The 22,760-nt window shown below is 32.0% G+C and overlaps 1 protein-coding gene across 1 annotated transcript; it reads left to right on the top strand.

Annotated features, from left to right (window-relative positions):
• The first annotated feature begins 6,220 nt into the window (after nt 1-6,220).
• Nucleotides 6,221-15,671, top strand: LOC111996379 (kinesin-like protein KIN-14L). The gene is made up of 20 exons (XM_065781377.1): nt 6,221-6,326; nt 6,452-6,560; nt 6,886-7,043; nt 7,287-7,433; nt 7,547-7,811; nt 8,345-8,445; nt 8,574-8,645; nt 9,875-9,976; nt 10,386-10,460; nt 10,890-10,971; nt 11,420-11,515; nt 11,652-11,825; nt 11,908-12,014; nt 12,237-12,415; nt 12,543-12,707; nt 12,877-13,127; nt 13,326-13,489; nt 14,103-14,791; nt 14,896-15,077; nt 15,210-15,671. The coding sequence occupies exons 2-20, from the start codon at nt 6,494-6,496 to the stop codon at nt 15,284-15,286; spliced, it is 3,153 nt and encodes a 1,050-aa protein (XP_065637449.1). The 5' UTR covers nt 6,221-6,326; nt 6,452-6,493; the 3' UTR covers nt 15,287-15,671.
• The last annotated feature ends 7,089 nt before the right edge of the window (nt 15,672-22,760 follow it).

The following is a 22,760-nucleotide window of genomic DNA, read 5'->3' as shown; positions in this document are numbered from 1 at the left end:
CCTACACGTATTTTCACACATATTTTCAAATAACGAAACACATGTTTTTAAGTGCATGTACCAAACACATCTTTAAACATCGTTACTAAAAATCCTAAATTTTTTTTCTAATTATGAAAACAAAAATTCTCTTTTTAAAGTAATTTTGAAAATAATGTTGCATCCTCCATTTTCATTGGTCCCGTGTTATGTCAGATATTGATCCGATGTGATTCTATGAAATCCGTGACACCAGAGTCGGACTCAGAAAAGATCAAGTATGAATGCCGTACGTCCTTCTCAAAAGAAAAAACTTTGAATGCCGTACGTTAATTTTGAAAAAAGAAAAGAAAATATTTTTGATTTTTCCCAAACACAACCTTATTACCAAATAGCAAATATATATGTGGCAATAATTGCCTAAGAATGATATATATGTTCTATTGATAGTAAACAATAAGGGGGAAGGATTTTCAATAATTAGAAATAAAACATACTAATTCAGCAAAAAACGAGAAATAAAACATACTATTTTTTTTAAAGTGTTTTTAATTTCCCAGAAAGGCATAGTCAATCCTCGATCTCGTTCCTGTTAGAAAATCTATTGCTAGCGTTTTTGGGTAAGCTTAGTTTAAAAAAAAAAATAAATAAATAAATTTGTTTGCTTCGTTCTCAAGCAATTTTAGTCTATAATGGGGCTATTGTTTAGATTTTCTTTTGTGGGAAAATGATATTTGCATTTTTATTCATATTATATTGTATTAATTTCATAAGTTTTTCATTTTTCTTTATTTTGAGATTTTCATTTATACACTCAACATTCTCTCCTTCATGCATGAGTGACATTGCTCATATGTGGGCTTAAGGACCTCTTTTTCTAAGTAATGGACAATCCTACTCCTACAACCTATTCTTGTCTATATTAAAAGTAAAAGTAAAAACCTATTGGGCATATTTACATCATGGATGTCACCCATGGATTCTCATATAGAAATCATGTGTAAACACTCAATCCTATATATAAAATTCATATTGTGGCGCTTTTTTTAATATTCGAATTTCCCAAAATATCATTTTTGTGGTTTTTTTTGGACTTACCTTGTGCGATGTAGACATATTTATCACATCTTCATCTCCAAGTATAATATATATGGATATTTCTTATTCAAGGGATAACATCTTGAATTATAGCCTATATGGATACCACTTGTTAGGGAGATAACACTTTGAAATAATATCAATTAACTAAAAACTTTAAGCTTATGAGTTTGGATTCAATTATGTTATGAGTAATACTAGAGATACAAACTTTTTTACAAAATTTTTTACAAACTGCTGATGTAGTAAGTTGCTATTAGTAAATGAAAAAGTGACGTTAGTGGTGGGCCTAGATGAAAACCAATAAAAAAAATTAGACACATCAACAATTTGTAAAATTGTTGTAAAATAGTTTGTGGTTATAACATTACTCTTATGTTATATTAGTTTCTCAAGTTCTTTCTTCTTTGTCTTCAAATAAAAAAAGATTCAACCTTTTTTTAGAGACTCAACTTCTTTACATGTATATATCAAATGTAAATAACTTATGAGGTATTATTATTTATTAGCACATACATTTATGGTGGGTAAAAGCCTCTTCCTTATATGAAAAGGTAAAGGGGAAAGTACAACTAAGCTATTATTATCTTATTTTATTTGGAAAATGATGTGTAAAATTAAAGTTATTCCTAAAAAAAAAGTATGATAAATTGCAAAGTACATCTCTAAAGTTTAGGGTTTTTTGAATTTTACACCTAAAAATTTGAAAATTTGAATTTCATACCTTAAAGTTTAACTCCATTAGCAAAGCAGCTCCTCTATTAGAGGACTTGTCTACATAGTCGTTAAGTGACATACTAGCGTCAAATGTATAATTTTTTTTTTACCACTTTGGTGAGGCTACTTTTGCTAACAAAAGTAAACTTCAATGTATAAAATTCAAATTTTCAAACTTTAGGGTATAAAATTCAAGCAATCCCAAAATTTAGGGGTGTACTTTAGAACTAATCCTTTAAAATACAATAAACTTGAAATTTAAAATTTTTACACATGAGATAATTAATGATATTTGATAGTATTGAAATTTTACATGCAGGAAAGGAATAAGGAGAGAATGTAATTTTATGGTGAATTTATCAAAATAAAAAATTATTGAGTTGTGCAATGTTGCAAAAAATTACGTCGAGTGTAATCCGTAAAACCATGTTTTGTATAATATTATTTATGCAAAACTCATGTTTTGCATATAAATTTCATACTTGAAATTTAAATTTTTTATGATGAAATAGTTATTGATCTCCGATCATCTCGATATTTGTAAGTACACAAATATATTCCTTAGAAAAAATGAATGATTTAATATCAACATCATAAAAAATTAGATCAAATGTAACTTGAATTTATCATTTTTTTTTTTCATCAAGTGAGTCATTGAACAGATGAAGGTAAAATATATTTATTACATGTAGGGCTTATCGGTAAATTAGAGTCCACACACAAAGGTGAAGCTATAAATCAAAATAAGGGTAAATTGCAAAGTACACCCTAAAAGTTTGGAGTTGCTTGGATTTTACACTCTGAAATTTGAAAAATTGAATTTTAAACTCTAAAGTTTATCTCCATTTGCAAAAGCATCTCCTCTATTACTGAACTCGTCTACATGGCAAAAAAAATTACATGTTAGACTCTAACCTGTCATTGGACGGCCACATAGGCGAGTTCACTAATAGATGGAATGTTTTTGCTAATGGAGGTGAACTTTAAGGTATAAAATCCAAAACAACTTTAAATCTTAGGAGTGTACTTTATAATTTATCTAAAAAATCTAAGGCTTTTAAAATTATGACTTAATTGTAATTTACATATTTAAAGGCTGGGATAATTTTGATTGTCCCCTAAAATTTGAATATTTAGATACATACCCCCTAACATTACATAGCATCCAGATTTAAACCTTTGTCTATATCCGTTGATGAATTTTCTATTAATTGTCATGTGTCAACAGTCAACTCAACCCAAAACTATATAATTTTAATGCATAAATTGTCGATGAAAATGAATTTGGCATTTTAAACTAAAATAAAAAGTCACCCAATATGAATATCATTATTCAATAAACGTTTTAAAAAAATTTATTACTATTACCAATGGTAGTTTTTTTAGTATAGTTATTTGGCACACATATTATCCATCCAATAAAAATTTTACATCATGAAAAATGTATTTGTTTAGTAGATGAGACAAAGACACATTCAATAGCTCTTTTTAATTTAATTTGGAATTTAATAGTTAGAATTTCAAACTTCACCTCTCCCTTCTCTCTACTATCCACGCATCCAATAAAATTAGCTTTTTTATTTTATTCCACTTAAATTTATAGCTTTTCACGAACTCATTGTACCATTCGAGCATCCACAATAGTGGTGCTAAAAAGCTATTTTTAGCACCACAAATTACAAATATTGGCCTACATTAGTGTAGCTATATTTAAAATTTTTAGCTCTTGAGCTACAGTGCATAGCCACTGGATGGATTGCCACCGTGCCGTTGGGTAGATCACTGCCGTGCCTCCCCTCTTTGGGTGGATCATGGTCGTGGGTTGCGAGTTGCTAGATTTTGTGGTGGGTTCAGGTATGGATGAGTTTGCAGTTGGCTTTTGATGGTTTGGATTGGTGGTTAGTGGTGGTGTGCCGATTAGTGAAGAACATGGGTTTTGTGGGTTTGTGGTGGTGGATCGTGGCTAGTGGCAGATCGATGGTGGGTTTTGCTATGGATTGGTTGTGAGTTGGTAGCTGGGTTGGCTTGACACATCAATGAGTGGTGGGGCCGTGAGGGCTGTCGGTTGAAGAGAGGGAAGAGAGGGAGAAGACAGAGAGATAAAGATGAATAATGAGAAAAAAAAATAATAAATAGGTATTTGTGGATATATAATGGTCCACAAGCGCCAATTGAATGCAAGTGAAGGTCCTAGTATCTAATGCAAACATGGAACATGTACCCCTTGAGTCTTTGAGAATGTGCCCATCTGTTAATGTAATTAGATACATCTAATACAAGAATTACAACCTTACCCAAAAGACCAATTTCTTCGTAAAGTAATAAATACCTTTTGGTAAAAGGATAAAAAATACATCATCCACCAATTGTAGTTGTTGCACAATACAACCGTATATTTCTAGTTTAATTTTCGTTGGTTAGATGACGGTAAAAATAATAATGAAATATATTTTAAATCATGACAAAAATAAAATATAAAATTTTATGAGCCCTAAAACGAAACCACAAAAGTTGAGTTTCAAAAGCATATTTAAGCCCCCAAAAAAATATTGGACGTGGGCACACGTGATGCATGTGACAATTTTTTTTTTCTCTTCTTTTTCACAACTATTTAAATATATGGCATAGAGTAGTTTTTCTTTTGGGTAAATATGCATAGTGTAGTTATAATCGTAAAAAAGTTGAATATGGTGTGTGTATTTTTGCTAGAGAAAATGCAGTACATGCAAAAGAGAAAAAAAAATTATGAGAGAGAGAGAGAGAGAGAGAGAGAGAGTTTAGGCTCATTTTACTATTGCTTGTAATTAGTTCCAAGGGTTTATAATACTGATCTTACTAGTCCTGATTCTCAAAAAAAAAAAAAAAAATCTTACTAGTCCTAGGAATTTTATGTATATCTGTAAACTTCTGACTATACAATATAATATGTTCTTAACGATAAAATACACATCAATTATTAAATAAATTATTTGACAATAAGAATTTTTACAAGTTAGAACTAATTAATACTCATTATTTTTAACCGTGGTTGCATATCTTGATATTCTTTTTCTTTTAAATATGATATTTTGACTATTTTCTCTAAAATTATTGTGGGTATTCAAAAGGTAAAAAAGAGAGGAATTAGTTAACAGAAGCCAAACAAGCCTTAGTCAAAGTCAAGTATGAAATAGAAATGTTAATGAGTATAGCTTCCAAACAGCCTTAGTCAAGCATGAAATGGAAATAAGAACTAATTTTAGTTAACAGAAGCCAACAAATATTTAGGTTCTAGTGCATGCACACGTTCACACCGATACAATAATCAAAGGTTGACGCATGTGATTTGCACATATAACAATATTTAAGAAGCAAAAAAAAAAAAAAAACCAATTGAAACTTACAAAATATCCTTCCATCCCTTATTCATTACTCTTTCTTCACTAAATAATAAGAAATGTTCTAAGTTTGCACCTTTTATTTAAGGACATAAAGTTTATTTACTAATTACACTTCTTGAGAGTTGAGACTGAATACTTGAAAAATATGAGTTCTAATTGTTAATTATAAGGGTTTTTTCGTCTTAAATGTGATAATATTATTTTCTATTCACAATTAATTATACTATGGAATTTTAAAATTTTAATTTAAAATAGCTTTTTACAATAAAAAAAAAAAAAAAACCAATTGAAACTTACAAAATATCCTTCCATCCCTTATTCATTACTCTTTCTTCACTAAATAATAAGAAATGTTCTAAGTTTGCACCTTTTATTTAAGGACATAAAGTTTATTTACTAATTACACTTCTTGAGAGTTGAGACTGAATACTTGAAAAATATGAGTTCTAATTGTTAATTATAAGGGTTTTTTCGTCTTAAATGTGATAATATTATTTTCTATTCACAATTAATTATACTATGGAATTTTAAAATTTTAATTTAAAATAGCTTTTTACAATAAATAAAATTCCTATCTTGATTAAAAGAAAGAGAAAAGCTTGAATTTGAAATTAGTACTAATTACTAGTACCTATATAAGGCAAACCATAGACAAATGGAAAGAAATCACATTGAAGAGAATCTGATAATCTCATACATTGAAATCACAAAACAAACCAAAACCCAAAGGCTTCTAGTAGAAGCCCAACCCAAGAGTTCTTTTAAAATACAACACCCTTTACTATAAATCTGGTCCTTTGATTTATACTACTTGGTCAACAAAATAGACGGCTAGGATCAATCATTCTTACCTAAAAAGAAAGCACGTCAGTCCCTACTCATTTGAATTCAAAAAATTCAATTAGTAACGTTACGATTCCGAAACCTCAGGTTCGGATCCGAACCTAATAAAAAAGTTTATTAAAAAAAAGAAAAAAAAAACCCCAAAACCAAAACAACCATAGTTCCCTCTCTCACTCTCTCTGTTCTATTTCAACTCCAAGTAATTTCTCTCTCTCTCTCTCTCTCTCTCTCTCTCTCTGTTTTCTGGGTCCCTTTATGGTTTTTTCTTTAATCCCACAGTGAAAGAACTTGTACCCAGTAACTGAACAAGTATGTAAAATGGGAATGCGATTGCTTTCTTGGGTTTTTGACCACTGAAATGGAAATGTGATTTCTGGGTTTTGTTCATTTGTGTTATTGATTTCTGGGTTTTAATGGGTTTCTGATATTTTCAGGTGCTTTTTCAAGAAAGCAAAGAGATTGGGTGGCTTTTTACAATGGAGGACAGTGCAAGAAGTGGGTTGCGTGAATTCAATTTGGCTTCAAGAAAGGCTGAAGAAGCAGGTCAGTCTTTTCTCTCAATTTAGTTTCACGTTTTTGTGTATCTGTTTGGTTGCTGAGAAAAAAAAAAAAAAAAAGAAAGTTGAAGAATTGGAAAGAAAGTGATGGAAAGTTTGAATTTTTTTAATGAGCGGTTGTTTCTGTTTTTCCCAAGAAATGAGGTACAAAGCCAAGTTTAGCTTTTTGAGTCATAGTGTTAGCTTATTATTGTTTTTATTTATTTATTTTTGTGATTTCTTTCATTTTCTTGGAAGCCAAACATGGAAATATTATTGGTTTTTTCAGGAATGAGTGTTAATGATCCCTTTTCTTATGCTAATTTTTGCAGCTTGGAGGCGATACCAAGCAGTCAGTTGGCTTGAGAGTTTGGTGGGTCCGCTAGACATATCGAAGCATCCATCAGAGAGGGAGTTCATTTCTTGCTTGAGAAATGGTCTGGTCTTGTGCAATGCCATCAACAAGGTTAACCCAGGAGCAGTGCCCAAGGTATTACATTGCTGCTTGAGGTTATAACTTATAATAACTATCTACCTTCTTGTTTGGTTGCTGAGAAACCTGAGGAAAGTGAAAGAAAGTGAACCACTGAATGTTTGTGTTATATGTTTACTAAATTAGGCTCGATACTCTTAGTAGGCTGTGATTAGTCATTTTGTGTGTCCCACATTGAGATTAGGCATCATTTAAAAAAAAAAAAAATCTGATTGCTTTGATTTTGATTAATATTTTAAGGTTGTGGAGAATCCGTCACATTTACAATCAGTCTCCTGGGAATCGCAACCGCTGCCTGCCTATCAGTACTTTGAGAATGTCCGGAACTTTTTGGTGGCTGTTGAAGAGCTGAAGTTGCCTGCTTTTGAAGCTTCTGATCTTGACAGGGTAAGCTATATACATTTTTGTATATGGATGCGCACATATATATATATATGTATGTATGTATGTATGTACTATGTACCTATTGCTAAGTAATTGTTGGAATGCACTTTTCTCAGGATGCAATGGAGGCAGGGTCAGCAGCTAAGGTTGTTGACTGCATATTGACTCTTAAATCATATCATGAATGGAAGCAGATGGGCGGTGGAAATGGATTTTTAAAAAATGTTAAATCTCCATTCTCTGTGCATTCTGCTAGTAGGATGCATGCTAGAGCCTCAGCTGCAATCTCATCAGACTCCTGTAGGCGCTTAGATATGTCTGCAACTTGTGAGAAACAGCCACCTATTGACAGTGACAATCAGAAACAGCCACCTATTGAAGGTTGAATTGGTCACTCTTCATTATGCATTTGTCTATGTTTCATATATGCATATAGTCTAGTAGGTAGTTATACATATGTACTAATATTTGCTAGATAAATCAATGAGGCGTTACCTAGCTTTGATCTTTTTTATAAGGCCAATGTACATGGACAATTTATCCAGTCGTTAAATATCATCAAAATCAATGTCAAACTCATTGAATCAAATAGCAGCGAATATGGTTAATAATAAGATTCCATCAATAGACTTCCAAGTTAAAATAACTGCATTTGTATACAAGTAGTAAAGCTCTTGAACTAAAATAATCTATCAGGATTCTTTCACTCATTGTTATACCAAATCAAATGTTTCATAAGGTAACTTGTATAGACATTTCTAGAAATTTTGCATAATGGCATTGGTCGCTAAAGAAAGATCCAGAATGATTTCACATAATGTTGTAAAATAAATTTTTAGATGATACCTATTTTGTCTTCCCTTTTACTTGGTGAATACAATGTTATTCATTCTACTTTTTTTCATGTGATGCAGCTGATATAGAATTAATTGTCAAGTTAATTGTTGACTGCATGGTTGACTCAAAAGAAAACATTGATGAGAACCTCCTTGCTTCCTCCCGTAACAGAAACATGGTAACAATAAGTTACATCATTAGAGAAGTTTACTTTGATTCTACTTATAAATACTGAATTATAGCCAGATTTGAAGTTGATTTTTATTTTTTATTTTTTTTCCTTCTTATATTTCTCTTGTGCTACAGGATCCAGTAAAGCTATTCAGTAGAATCATGTCAAGTTGTTTGGAGGAACAGGTTCAGAATAAGTTCCCTGAGGTCCGTTTTATTTGACTCATGAAAAGATTTTATTCTTTTCCTAGACATATTGAAGATATGTTTAATTTTCAAGTGTGAGGGTCTATTTATTTATTTATTTATTTTTATATTGAAATATACAGCTGTAGATTAGGATAACCAAATAGAACTTTCAAAAAATTTTACCTTTTTTTATTCTTGGGTTGGCCCTTCTCTTTTTTATTAGTTTTAGTATAAGGGACCGATGTCGGGAAAAGTTCTGTGGTTTAGGGAAACTTTTCTTTGCTATAGTATAATAGGTCTTGTTATGATTAAAATGGGAGATTAAGTAGGGAACATTACATGTGATAACGTATATTTCTTCCTTGGATTGTTGTGCCCATATGCATGTCAAACCCAGGCAATACTTTTTTTGGTGCACCAAGCAGCACTTATAACTGTTGAATTTCTTTGTGAACCTACACAAAGACTTCGTTAATTAGTTTGACAATCACTTGGTTTCCATATCACAATTGCATGTCAGAGATAAATTGTTATGTAATAGCTATTAAGCGATCTGATTTCTAAGCTAAATAAAGATAACAATTTAAGGCCTTTAGTTACCAATTAGTCAGGATTAAGGCTCAGTTGAGTTGAGTTGAGGCATCAATCAGAAATAGGTGAAGGTTAATAGTTTACACTATACTTATTATTATTTACTAAAACAGTACATAATTGATATAATCATAATCAGAATAAGAGTTCATACAGTAGCATGTACATTTGACAATCTTATTTGACCACATTTTAACTATCAATAATTCGTTCTTTTTTACTTGTCAATGAAAATAAGTAATAATCAACATTGTTAGATCTGAACTCATTATTGTAATGATGGAAAACGCTCTTTTGGACCATCAGTTTAAAAGTTGTTGTAGGTTTGCTACTGAAATATGTCAGTGGCATTAGGTTTGTACAGTCTGGGTGTTTAATCACCTAACTTAAAATATAGGCTAGAAAAGTGTACGGTGAACTATTAGAAATTAGTTGTCACCACCAAGGGGACTCTAGGATCTTTGGTTTCAATTAGATGCATCATCTATTTCCAATTGTTGTCTTACTGCATAACTGTTTCCCCTTTCTTTAGTTTAGCCTGGTAGAAATTCAATTTCAAATTAACTTCTTGTAGTCTTAATTTGAAAAGTTTGGGTTTATTTATCATTTTAAGTTTCTCTTCCCTAAAAGCTTTTATATCTTCTGTCCAAAATCAGTTGCAAATGAAGTTAAAAGATTTATTGAAAGATAGAAGTAGCTCAGCTCTCCAATCAACACATATGCCTTTGGAGGAAATATCTCCCCTTGAAAATTCCAAGGTATCATCTTATGCTTAATCTTATTATAAAAAAGGTTGAAGTCTCAAAGCAAAGAAAAATGACTAGTTATGTCAATTTTGGCCTTCTTGGGGATAGAGTTTACTTCTAAACCGGTTTGGAGAAAAATTCTTCCGATTCACTAAGTGGTGATTCAAAAGATCATTCAAGAGTCTGTTTAGTCACATGAACTATTTAATCAGTCATGTGATTTAATACATGCAGATGGTTTTATAAATTGACACATAATGTGTTGGAGGATATTCCTCCAAACCGGTCTGGAGGAAACTTGTCCAAGAAGGATGTTATTTCACTATATGAAATGTTTTTATTCCTCACTTTAGCTTGATTTAAATATTGTGTTAAACGTTGCACCTGATTGTCATTTGACTTTTGTACATCTCTTTTATAGAGTTGCAGAGCTTGCTTGAGCAAAGGTAACTGCAAACATAGGAGTCTATTTCAAATGCAAGAAAAGGAACTCTTGGTAAGTTTTTCTTCTTTTTTTCTTTAATTTGCTTCCAATCCTAAACTACTTGTAGATTTTGAGGAAAAAAATTTCTTCCATTGTCTGAAGGTTACCATTTACACTGTTTGAATGGCTTATGTGGCATACTCAAGTTCCTAATCAGATATGATGAGTTTTAAAATTGGTTTGATTATAAAATTCTGATTAATTTTAACAGTGAAGTGTTTTGATTATCTTTCAATCCTGGTTGATAATTTAAACATGGAAGCATAGAGATTAATGTAATTATTCCCATTTAACATCAAAGCTTATTACAAAATTTCTGTTTAAACCAAAGGACAATTGGAAAATGCGGTTGGTTTTCTAATATGATTATAAAAAGACATGCATTGGAGGAGTGTTGCATATATCTAACCTTAATCTGAGAATGTTGTGTTCATATTGCAGGATCTCAAGGGCCTTTTGTCATCAACAAAGAGGGAATTCAACTACTTGCAGTCCCAGGTGCAGAGAGATTTGAAAGACCTGGGTATGTTGCTAGGGGAACTAGAATCAGTGAATTGTTAATGTTCTGGTTATGGACTATAACTGTAAATTATTTATCAAAGTTCAAATCAACTTATATGTATCTTTTCAACAAAGTAAAGACCAAACCATTTCCCTTTTTTGTAATTTGTGTCAATTTATTAAGATATTTTTGTTAGACCATGTTCTTTTTCATCCATACTGACGGAGTAAACTGCAATTGTGACTCCACTCGCTACATTTTAGCATAATCCGATATTCATCAATGATTTCTGAAAAGCAGGGGGGTTCTTTAGTACTTTTCTTCTTGAAAATATACATATTTTTTAGCAGTTAATATTTTTTTACTGATCAACCAATGTCTTGAATGATCTTGCCATATGCACATTATAGAGGCCTTTACCATGAATTTTTCTTGAAGTGTAAAATATGCTATTTTTTTGTTGGTTCAGAAAGTCAGGTACAGGAGTTGTCTTTTGCTGCTATTGGATATTACAGGGTTGTAAAAGAGAACAGAAATTTATACAACATGGTCCAGGATTTGAAAGGTTGGTGTACTTTTGAGACACAAAAGTTGACTATATGTATATGTCTCTTTTTTTTTTCTTTTTTTTGGTTGTATTTGAAGGGACAGTTTTATTTTCAGCATTAAGGTGAATCTAATGATTAATTCCTGATTTTCAGGTAATATTCGAGTTTACTGTAGAATTAGACCATCTTTCAGTTATGAAGCCAAAACTGTGATAGATTTCATTGGAGACGATGGTTCACTTGTGATCTTAGACCCACTAAAACCCCGAAAAGATGGAAGGAAAGTTTTTCAGTTTAACCGGGTGTTTGGTCCAGCTGCCACCCAAGGTAATATCACATGAGATTCTTCTAATTTATGGCTCTTTCATTAATCAAATTTTTTAATCAATATTGTCCTCTTTATTTTCAGATGAGGTTTTTAAGGACACACAACCACTAATTAGGTCTGTGATGGATGGTTACAATGCATGCATTTTTGCCTATGGTCAAACTGGATCTGGAAAAACACATACCATGGTAACATATATACATTATCAGATTAAGCTTGATTATAATTACCTTCAGCAGCTTTTCCTCTATCCTATTTCTTATTTGTTCTGGATACCTTTACTGTGATAATGAATTGCCTTTATGTTTTGTAATCCATGTATACAGAACAAAGGGCGGCTATAGGCTATTAAGAGTTTTTCATAATTTCTAACCAAGATTCTTCCATCTGACTCTTTTATATGGTGACAGAGTGGTCCATCTGGTGGATCAATGAAGGACAGGGGGATTAATTATCTTGCTCTGAAAGATCTGTTCCAGCTGTCTAATAGAAGGAAGGACATCATAAATTATGACATTAATGTCCAGATGGTTGAAATATATAATGAACAAGTACGAGACCTTCTTACAGAAGATTCATCAACCACCAAATATCCTTTCATATTGGCTTTCTAACTTTACAAATGAACCTTGATATGTCGTAGAAGATGAAACTCTATATCTTATGGTGTTTTTATTATGTACATTTATTAAATCTATTTTCTTAACTAAGCATACATTAGAGATTCGGAGCTGTACTGGTGACAACGGCTTAAGTCTTCCAGATGCTACAATGCATCCTGTTAAGTCCACCACTGATGTTCTGAATTTGATGAAACTTGGTGAGGTGAATCGTGTTGTCAGCTCTACCGCAATTAACAACAGTAGTAGTCGTTCCCACAGGTTAGTATTTAGGAGCTGATTCGGGATCTATTTAAATTTAGTAGTTATTGGAGAAAGAAATCCTTTTTTTTTTCACAGCTGGATTATACAGTATTTGAAGTTTGTCAAGTTTGAAAATTATAAATAGTTAAGTATGATAAAGATGTGGTTGTTTTGCATGTATATGCAGTGTCCTCACAGTACATGTGCATGGCAAAGATATATCAGGAAGCACTCTCCATAGTTGCCTGCATCTGGTAGACCTTGCCGGAAGTGAACGAGTGGACAAATCTGAAGTTACAGGAGACAGGCTTAAGGAGGCACAGTATATTAATAAGTCTCTTTCTTGTTTAGGAGATGTTATTACAGCCTTGGCTCAGAAAAGCTCTCACATTCCTTACCGAAACAGCAAACTCACACTTCTCTTGCAAGACTCCTTAGGTCTGCAATGTGCCTCTTTCCAAACCACTAGCTTGTTTCTTTATAATATAATCTGTTTTTTAATTGGTTCTCCAATCGGATCATGTCACATTACTTTATAGGATTGTTTCTTTCAAAAGGATTAGATTCATTTTCTAAATAGAAAATCATATGATCTTTGTATTGACAATATCTTCTACGTGGAAATTTGTATCATAGGTGGACATGCTAAAACATTAATGTTTGCTCATGTGAGTCCGGAAGAAGATTCATTTGGTGAAACAGTCAGTACTTTGAAGTTTGCTCAGAGGGTTTCAACTATTGAACTTGGTGCTGCTCGCGTGAACAAGGAGAGCAGTGAGGTTATGCAACTCAAAGAACAGGTAATCAAATTCACTTAAATTTCCATTTCAGTTGTGCTTTGTAATTCTTCATTTTATATCCCCTTCAGTCTCCCATCTTTGGACCAATTGTTGCTGTCATTCATATCAAAAGTTGATTGGCTGTCTGGAATCTGGATTTTCTTCTGCAAGCCCACTTTATTTGGGCCATCCTGCAGTTATGGGGCTTTAATTGTGATTTCAGGATTATCTTGTTGGAAACCATTTCCAATGTCAACGTTTTTTTTTTTTCAAGAAAAAAAGAATGCTATAGTCAGTGTTTGTACTAATTGATTTGGATCCCTTCCTAGTTCGAAACATTTGTCAGGTAAATATTTTTGTTTGGAAATTTCATGGCACAAAATCTGTTCTAATTGAAGATTGTTGCTATTTCATCAACTTATTAATTTAAAGGCTTGTGTTTTCTTGTGTGCCTGTAATTGTACAAGAGAGAATTGTTATTGTCTTAGTGTTGGTTTCTTTGACTTTTATGTATCTTAGAAAAAAACAAATGGATAGACATGTCTGGGTATGATAGGTCTTGTATGCTATATGTTTGGCTCCTCTAATAGAAGCCAAGAAATATTCTCTATTCATAGATTATTAAATTCTGCAGATTGAGAGCCTTAAAAAGGCCTTGACAAGAAAGGAAACACAGAATATGCAGTTCAGCAAAATAAAGGAACCGAGATCTCCAACTGAAAAACCAAAAGCAGTGCCTGAGAGAACCCCTCCACGTCCTCGAAGACTGAGCATTGAAAATTGTAGTGCCACAAAGACTGAGAAAGCAATGAATAATGAAGATAGGAAGGGAACCCCTTCCATACCAACTCGTTCAAGAAGATTGAGTTCGGAAGGTCCAAAATATGCTAAGAAGGATAATTTGCTGATAAAATTGTCAGATGATGCAGTCAAACCTCAACCAATTGATGCAGTATCAATCCCAAAGTATGGCCAAATTCAAGATGCAGAAGCAGTTACAAGGCCTTTTGGGCATTTCAGCAATGGTGGTTCCATGATGGAGGCCTCTCATGCCAAGGCTCCTCGAAGTCCTACTAGTACTACCTATCAGAAGCGAGTTATTAGAACAGATGGTAGAACACAAATTCCTACTCTTCAGCTACCAAAGTCACCTGAACTGCCGATACGTGCCAGAAATGAGGTTCAGAATATGATGCAAAGTGAGCTCACTCTTTCTACAGATTTCCAAACACCCAACTTGATTGGTAGCGCAAATGGTAAGGGATCTCAAATAAGGAGATCACTGCGGACAATTGGAAAACTGATTAACGTCTCTGAGAAAAGGTGAGACTAGTTTGTTTAGGGGAAAAAAAGATTCATTTCTAATAATAGAGAGGAACTTTGGCTGGCACACTATATCATTTCAACATTTCAATGTAAAATTTCAGGAACCAACAGAATTTGATGGAACTCCAGACACCCATCAAAGGTGCTGCTAGTGTCATTGGTCCCAAGTCACCAGTGACAGCTGATGCTAGGACTCATAGGAGACAATCACTAACTGGCATTCCAGCGTCAGGGTCTGACAAGTCCCGAAGATCTTCTCTTGGAGGGAAGTCAAATGATTCTAGTAAGTAAACCAATACAAGTGTCATTGCATGAGATTAATATTGGTTACACACTTACACTATCCTTAAACCATATTACAAGCAAAATCTTCTTTGTCTTTATGATCTGAGATCAATGTTGTCTTCTTTTGTAGACACAAAAGAAAATAGGAATGCTAAGACACCTCCTCCAGTACACCCATCAACAAAGATAAGTAAGAGGTGGCTATAGATTGTATGATGATGCTAGTTGTATGACCGCAGCGGTGCTTTGACTCGAAGCATACTGACATTGCTGACATTTGAGTTACAACATACTCCAACATTTGCCTAGAACAGATTGTGTTATCTGACACGATCAACATGCTGCCCATGTAGATAGGGAATGAAATGTCTCCTTGCTATTGATCTTGATTCTATAGCCCAATTTTGACTGCAAAATGTCTTTGCTTCTTGTTAACCAATTCTTCATCACTTCATGTAAAAATACTGGAACACTGTATTTTTTTTTTTTGTAATAAAAGCCAAAAGATTTCATTTTCCAAGTGGTGTATAAGTTTAAATATATGTTTTGTTAAATAAAATCTTGTTTTATACCACTGTTATATATGACATTTATACATAGCATGAGCTTCTTTTTCTTTCTTTTTTTTTAGTTATACAGACGCACTAAATAAATAAACTTTTCTACAAATCTCATTCTTTTTTTAGTTATAAAGACCCACTAAATAAAAATGCTGTCTATAATACTGGAGCTTTTTTATTTTTTTTGGGAGATAGTTTTAACTTATGACATTCGTTTCTGATAATAACTCATTATTATTAGACTAAAATGCTAATCAGTTTATTCAACCATTAGAGATTTTACTAGTTGAACTAACTCTATAATGCTGGAGCTAATTACTAATTAGTAACAATTTTGTTTAAGTGCTTCCTAATCATCGTACCCAAAAAAGAAGAAAAAAAAAAAAAAAAGGAACACTCCATTTAAAAATTACATTAAAAAAACTTGAAACAGAACCAAAATAAGATGGCCTTGATACAGAGAGAGTAAATGGTTTTGTTTATGCGGTGGTTTGCCGTCTTTGGCATTTTTTCTTTTTTAATGTTTTTGTTTTTCGATATTGAGTTTTATAATGGGATTGCATTTTTTTTTTTTTTTTGAGAAGAATATTGGGATTGTAATTGTGGGTCATTTCCTACCTTATATATGAACAAAAATCTGAGACATTATTGAGTATGTATACATAAGATTTTACGCCAAGTCTCTATAGTTTTTTTTTTTTTTTTGAGAAAGAGAATCTAATCTCTGTATTGTTGAAACATGAATATTTCCCCCATCATAAAAGGTGAATATATATTGGTATTTTAAGGTGAAATAAACTAACCTAAGTAATTTTTTTTCTTTTTAAATAAATTATGGGTTTCTCTAGTTCTCCTAATTAAAACTACAAAGGCAATTACATATTTCACCATATAATTACTGTTTTATTCCTGAAGAGTTGACAATTTAACTTATCAACGCTTTCACAACTTACAAATGCTTTGCAGTTTTTGCTTTAGATAAAAGTGTATGATTAATTCATGCTGATTGGTCTATTGATTGAGAGGTTTCAATGCGTTGGAATGGAATGGTGATATTGGTGTAGGAAGGTTTTTATTCTTATCCTTTGTTATATTTTGATATATATATATATATATTTTGAGAAGATGATATTTTGATTTGAAGTAACGTTTTTCAGGGTTACATTTTATTAAATTATAATAATTTATCGATTAAAATCCCTTTAGGATTATCAGAGACAAGGGCGGAACTACATTGGTTGGTAGGGGTCTGGGGGCCATGGCCCCGGCCAGATTTTTTTAAAACTTTTTATATTACACAAAACTAAGAACACCTGACCATTTTTGTAAGGGCCAACCCCAAAGAATTTTTTTGGCCCCTTCACCTGCTTTCATATAAGATAATTTTGTAGACATAAATTTTGTAGACAACAATCACAACATATATATGATTTGATTTAGAAAAATGCTAATAGATGCTCTTAAAGTATTAGTTAACAATCCATTTAAAGAAATGTTTTATGAGAAAAGAAGGAAAAAAAAAAGAAGGCAATTAATGTTTTGATAGTTTTTTTCATTTCTTATAAAAGTAATGTCAAAACTTCCTAAAATGAATTGTTAACCATTATTTTAAGGGTACTCGTTAGTATGACCCTTTGATTTATAACTTAGTTTGGACTTTGGAGTAAATATTTGAACTTAAAAAAAAAAAAAAAAAAAAAAAACTAATGTACAAACATGCACTCCAACATAGAGTTTTGGCTTAAAAAAAACTATGAAATGATTTTCTACTGAATTGCTTACAAGCAATCCCTAAAATTAAGCCCACATAAGCTTACATTCCAATTGAACAGGACATCATTTGGTAATTAAAAATGATCCTCAACGTGACTGCTAGAGTACTAATTGGTAGGCAAACAAAACTTCCAAAACTCTGGAATAAAGTAGGAAACTATAAGAAATTTACCCAAGATAAAAAGACCTTAGGCTAACAAAAGATGTATAAGACTGTAATTCTGAATAAATGAAGTAAATGACAACATAAGCTTTGGAGAAATTATGACAATTATATATATATATATATTTACTAAGAAACGATAGTTTGTTATTCATTCCTAATCATATTGTCCAATAGAAAAGAAAAAAGAGAAGTATTTTTCAAGCCAAACAATGACTTTCTTATTCTATTTTTTAAGTATTACTAACAAGTACTATTAGAAAAAAAAAATACTAACAAGTACTACTTGGAATATATATATATATATATATATTTTCATGGCAAAAAATGTAAAAATTATAATAAAATTTCATTAATTATATATCTCCATAAGCCAACTAAACACTAACATGATATCATAAAAATCTTATGATAACAGATAATTCCATAGATGATCAATAGAAAACAAACCACTTTTGTACAAAAAAAAAAAAGACAGCTTCCCTTTTATTCCCCTTTTTTGTCCCAAAAAAAAGAAAGAAAAAAAGAGACAACTTCCCTCTTATTCCCCTTGTTTAAACTTCATTTTTCTAGGTGATAATAAACTCCCTTTTAATTTAAGGTATACATATTTATAAATCAAATATATTTTTGGGATACTTATTAATCAAATATATTGAAATGAAAATATAATGAGTAAAGAAATTACAAAACACCATTTAATAACTTTCTATTTGATTAATATTTTGAAATTTTCAATGTTTTATTTATTTATNTAGACTTCTTATTCTATTTTTTAAGTATTACTAACAAGTACTATTAGAAAAAAAAAATACTAACAAGTACTACTTGGAATATATATATATATATATATATTTTCATGGCAAAAAATGTAAAAATTATAATAAAATTTCATTAATTATATATCTCCATAAGCCAACTAAACACTAACATGATATCATAAAAATCTTATGATAACAGATAATTCCATAGATGATCAATAGAAAACAAACCACTTTTGTACAAAAAAAAAAAAAGACAGCTTCCCTTTTATTCCCCTTTTTTGTCCCAAAAAAAGAAAAGAAAAAAAGAGACAACTTCCCTCTTATTCCCCTTGTTTAAACTTCATTTTTCTAGGTGATAATAAACTCCCTTTTAATTTAAGGTATACATATTTATAAATCAAATATATTTTTGGGATACTTATTAATCAAATATATTGAAATGAAAATATAATGAGTAAAGAAATTACAAAACACCATTTAATAACTTTCTATTTGATTAATATTTTGAAATTTTCAATGTTTTATTTATTTATTTATTTATTTTATTATTTTTTTATGTACGTATGTCTTTGACTCCTCGATAATGTGGGTTTTTGGGTTTATCTTGATTCTCAGCCGATGGATATGTATGTGCCTTAAGACTGTATGGATGCATGTATGTATTAGCTGTGTGTAACAGATCACAATGTCAGTGAACGAAACACCAACACATCGAATGGTTTTTTTTTTCTTAGGCCCTACAAATCCGACCTAAGAAAAAAATAACATAAATTAAAATGATTTAAAAACGTTTGAGAATTTTTTTTGCTCTACTCTTCAGGCGGTTCCAGAATCCTCTATTTCTGTTGCTAAAGTTACAAGCCGTGTCTGATGGCCGTGCCTAGCAGATACATGCATGGCACATGGTACCAAAAATAAAACAAAAATTTCACCAACCAAAACTCATTCCATTTGATGTAAAAGCGCGTAATGGGATAGAACTATAGAAGATATCCTTCTGGCTAGACACACACACAAAAACGTTATTTTCCAATGAGTGTGGATTATTACATAGCAGTGTGTATGGAGGGTGTGTCTCACCTCAGTTAAATTGTGAAATCATGTTTTGAAAATATAATTTCACGATTTCAAAATTATAACTAAAATTAAAAGATGTGCAACAATCATTAACCTTTTTCGATTAGGGATAAACCAGGATTTTTGGTTTTGGGGGCAAGATTAGGCCATCATATTGATTTGCAATTTAAAAAAAAAAAAATCAAAGTAATGCCAATGTTATAAATGATTTTTTTTTTCTTTTTTGGTGAATAAATGAAAAAAAAAAAGTTTTAAAAAGATATTGCTGTCAAATATGGTCTAAGTTTTGAGTTCCTCTAATCGTTGAAATGGTTTTGCATTTATTTTGTATAGCCTTATTGTTTTTAAATGGATAATAAATTGGGAAAAATATTTTGTTTTCACCCAACTCGAAAGTCAAAAATGTTGATAATGACAGTAAATTAATTGTTGCATCATGTGGCTGGGAAGAACTTATGATATATTGGTGCACATCCTAGCTAGGCTGGAAAAAGCATCACATGGCACTGGCACACACATGCATGACTCATCATCGGGCAAGGTAAAGAAAAAAAATGAAGAGATAAAACAATCTGTCCATACAAAAGGCGCAATCTTACGTGATCTTATATTTTTTATTTTTTTGCATAAACAAAAATTTAGCTTACTTTTAATACTTTTTTAATTGAAATTGTCTTTTGTTTTAATGAGAAATTATCACAGTATCTACTAATTAAATAAAAAGTAAATATTAAAATGTACTACTACTTATTATTGTATATTTAAAATAAAATGACATTTTAATTAAAAAAGTATGAGGAGTAAACCAAACTCTAGAAACAGAGGATTTATTAGATAAACATAACAGAGTTTAACAAACAAACACCACTTGGAGAAACTAAGTTAATACAAACACAGCAACCGCTAAGAAAACACAAACACAGGGTGATAATACAACCCCCGGATAAGTTCATCAGCTGATACATGACAAGAACAAAAGAACAAAATTGCTGATGAGCTTGAATGAAAAAAAAAAAACCCTAAGTTCCCGTAAAGGCATTTCCACAAAAAGGGGAGGCATGTGTCATAGTCTATGACTCATAGAGTATCTCTCTCTCAGGTGGAGAAATTCCCCGATTTGCCAGCATATCTGCACAGCTGTTGGTCCCTCCTTGGAAAAGTATGCCTTGCAGTTGTAGAGACCATGCGTGCATTGTAATATGAATGAGACCTCAAATGTGGGGCCTCGACATTATTCGATTTTCAATACTAGAGGAGGGGAAGATGATCTTTATAACTTTATTAGATCTCCAGAGCAATACATCCCAATACGACTTTTTTTTTTTTTTTTTTTTTTTATGAACCATCCAATACGACATGATTCATGATAGAAAGAACCAAAATTTCAAGCCACCTTTTTTACTCGGGGAGCTAACCTCTCCAATCCAAATATCCAATTAGTTAAAGTTTATAGTGTCCCCAATTCTCTTTCCCATAGAAAGTGCCTTTGAAGCTTATCCAGCTTATTGGTTACATGAACTTGATTATATGCATCACAACGAAGGCATAAAATAAGCAGTAATAGAAGATTAATTTTTAAGTTTATTTTTAATCCTCCGTTCTTTTGGACAATTATATAACTTATTCCACCTGCAAGCCTTTTCTCCACCTGTTTTTAAAATTTTAATATGATTCTTGTATGATATGAATTATAAATTTTATTCTCCTATGTTAGAATTGGGCATGGTATTTAATTATAAATTTCAAAAAGTTTGCTAAGATTAATTCCATGACACCACTCAAAAGATAAACCCAAACTCACGTTACTAAAACATAGATTTATATAATCCATCCATACAACATATATATATATATATATATAATTGCTCTATTTATCATCTGGCTAGTGCTCTCTCTCTCTCTCTCTCTCTCTCTCTTAATAGTACTGCTGTTCTATATATATATATATAGAACAGGTGTACATTATTCATATTCATTGTGGATGGGGGATGCATATGGAGGAGGTACCCCACTTGGACATAGAGAGGGAGTTGTGAGAGAACTCTTCTACGGTGTGCCTAGCATTGGAGCAGTAGTACTGGTTGTTGAAGCTGCTGGGATATGGGTGCCCTGATAATATGCCCCATGCGGCATATAGGGACGTGGAGGATTCTTTCTTTGTCTCCTTGATGAACTGGGAATATGGGTGCCTGGGTTGGGTGCAGATGGAGGCACCGGAACATGAGGAGGATATTGCGTTCCGCCTAGCGATGAAGAGACACTATTGTGATCTTCGGCAAAGGGATGTGGAAGACTCTTTCTCTGTCTCCATGATGAACTGGGAATATGGGTGCCTGGGTTGGGTGCAGATGGAGGCACCGGAACATGAGGAGGATATTGCGTTCCGCCTAGCGATGAAGAGACACTATTGTGATCTCCGGCAAAGGGATGTGGAAGACTCTTTGTTTGGCTCCATGATGAACTGGGAATATGGGTGTCTGGAATGGGTGCATATGGAGGCACCAGAACATGAGGAGGAGGATATTGCCTGGATTGGGAATACTCCATGGCCTTTGGGTTGAAAGTTGAAGGAGAGGCGTGGCCATGGAGGATTCTCCTAGCCTCATATGCATCAGCCATGCTCATAATTATAAAAAGCGCCACTGTCACTGTGGCTACGAGGAGCATTCTTAGAAAAAGAGATGGAACCATATTTAGAAGAAAAGGTAGTTCAGAAGATTTTTGATGAACAATATGGCGAGCAAGTGGCCGCTTTTTATAAGAAATTTTTTTTACCGCTGTAAAAATCAAATTTACAACTTTTTAACCAAACCAATTATGGAGAAGCCTGTTTACCCCCACTAACACAAAGAAGAGAATTTAGACAGTTTTAACTTTTTAAGTAATTTTTTTACTTTTGAGTGGTCGAACACAATAAGAGAAATTCAATCCAACCATCGCTTAGAGAAATTATTGAGTTCACCGGCATTTTATGCAATATTTTTCTCCAACTCTCTAAGTAGCCCTACCAAATTAACAAGCAGTCTATCAATCGGTCATGTTTGGTTTGATATCAAATTCTATAACCATTTTCTATGCTGAGATTTATTTTATTTTATCAGACTATGAGAATTGAGAAAATCTAAAACATTTTAATGTTAACTAGTACCTACCATTCATCTACTAATCATCAGTTATATTCAAAATTACTATTTTAGAGAATTAATATTTGGAGACAAAATTGATTCTCACCTTAAAAAAATCCTCTCCTTTATATAATGTTAACAAGGAACATTAATGTGCGAGCAAGTGATGATGCTTTTATTTATTTATTTATTTTTTTGTTAGGTAATTGGTTATTACGG

This window comes from Quercus suber, unplaced genomic scaffold (assembly GCF_002906115.3).
Source record: "Quercus suber isolate HL8 unplaced genomic scaffold, Cork oak 2.0 scaffold_265, whole genome shotgun sequence".
Classification (NCBI taxonomy): Eukaryota; Viridiplantae; Streptophyta; class Magnoliopsida; order Fagales; family Fagaceae; genus Quercus; species Quercus suber.
Note: the sequence above shows the minus strand (reverse complement) of the source record. Positions and strands in the feature narration are given on the sequence as shown.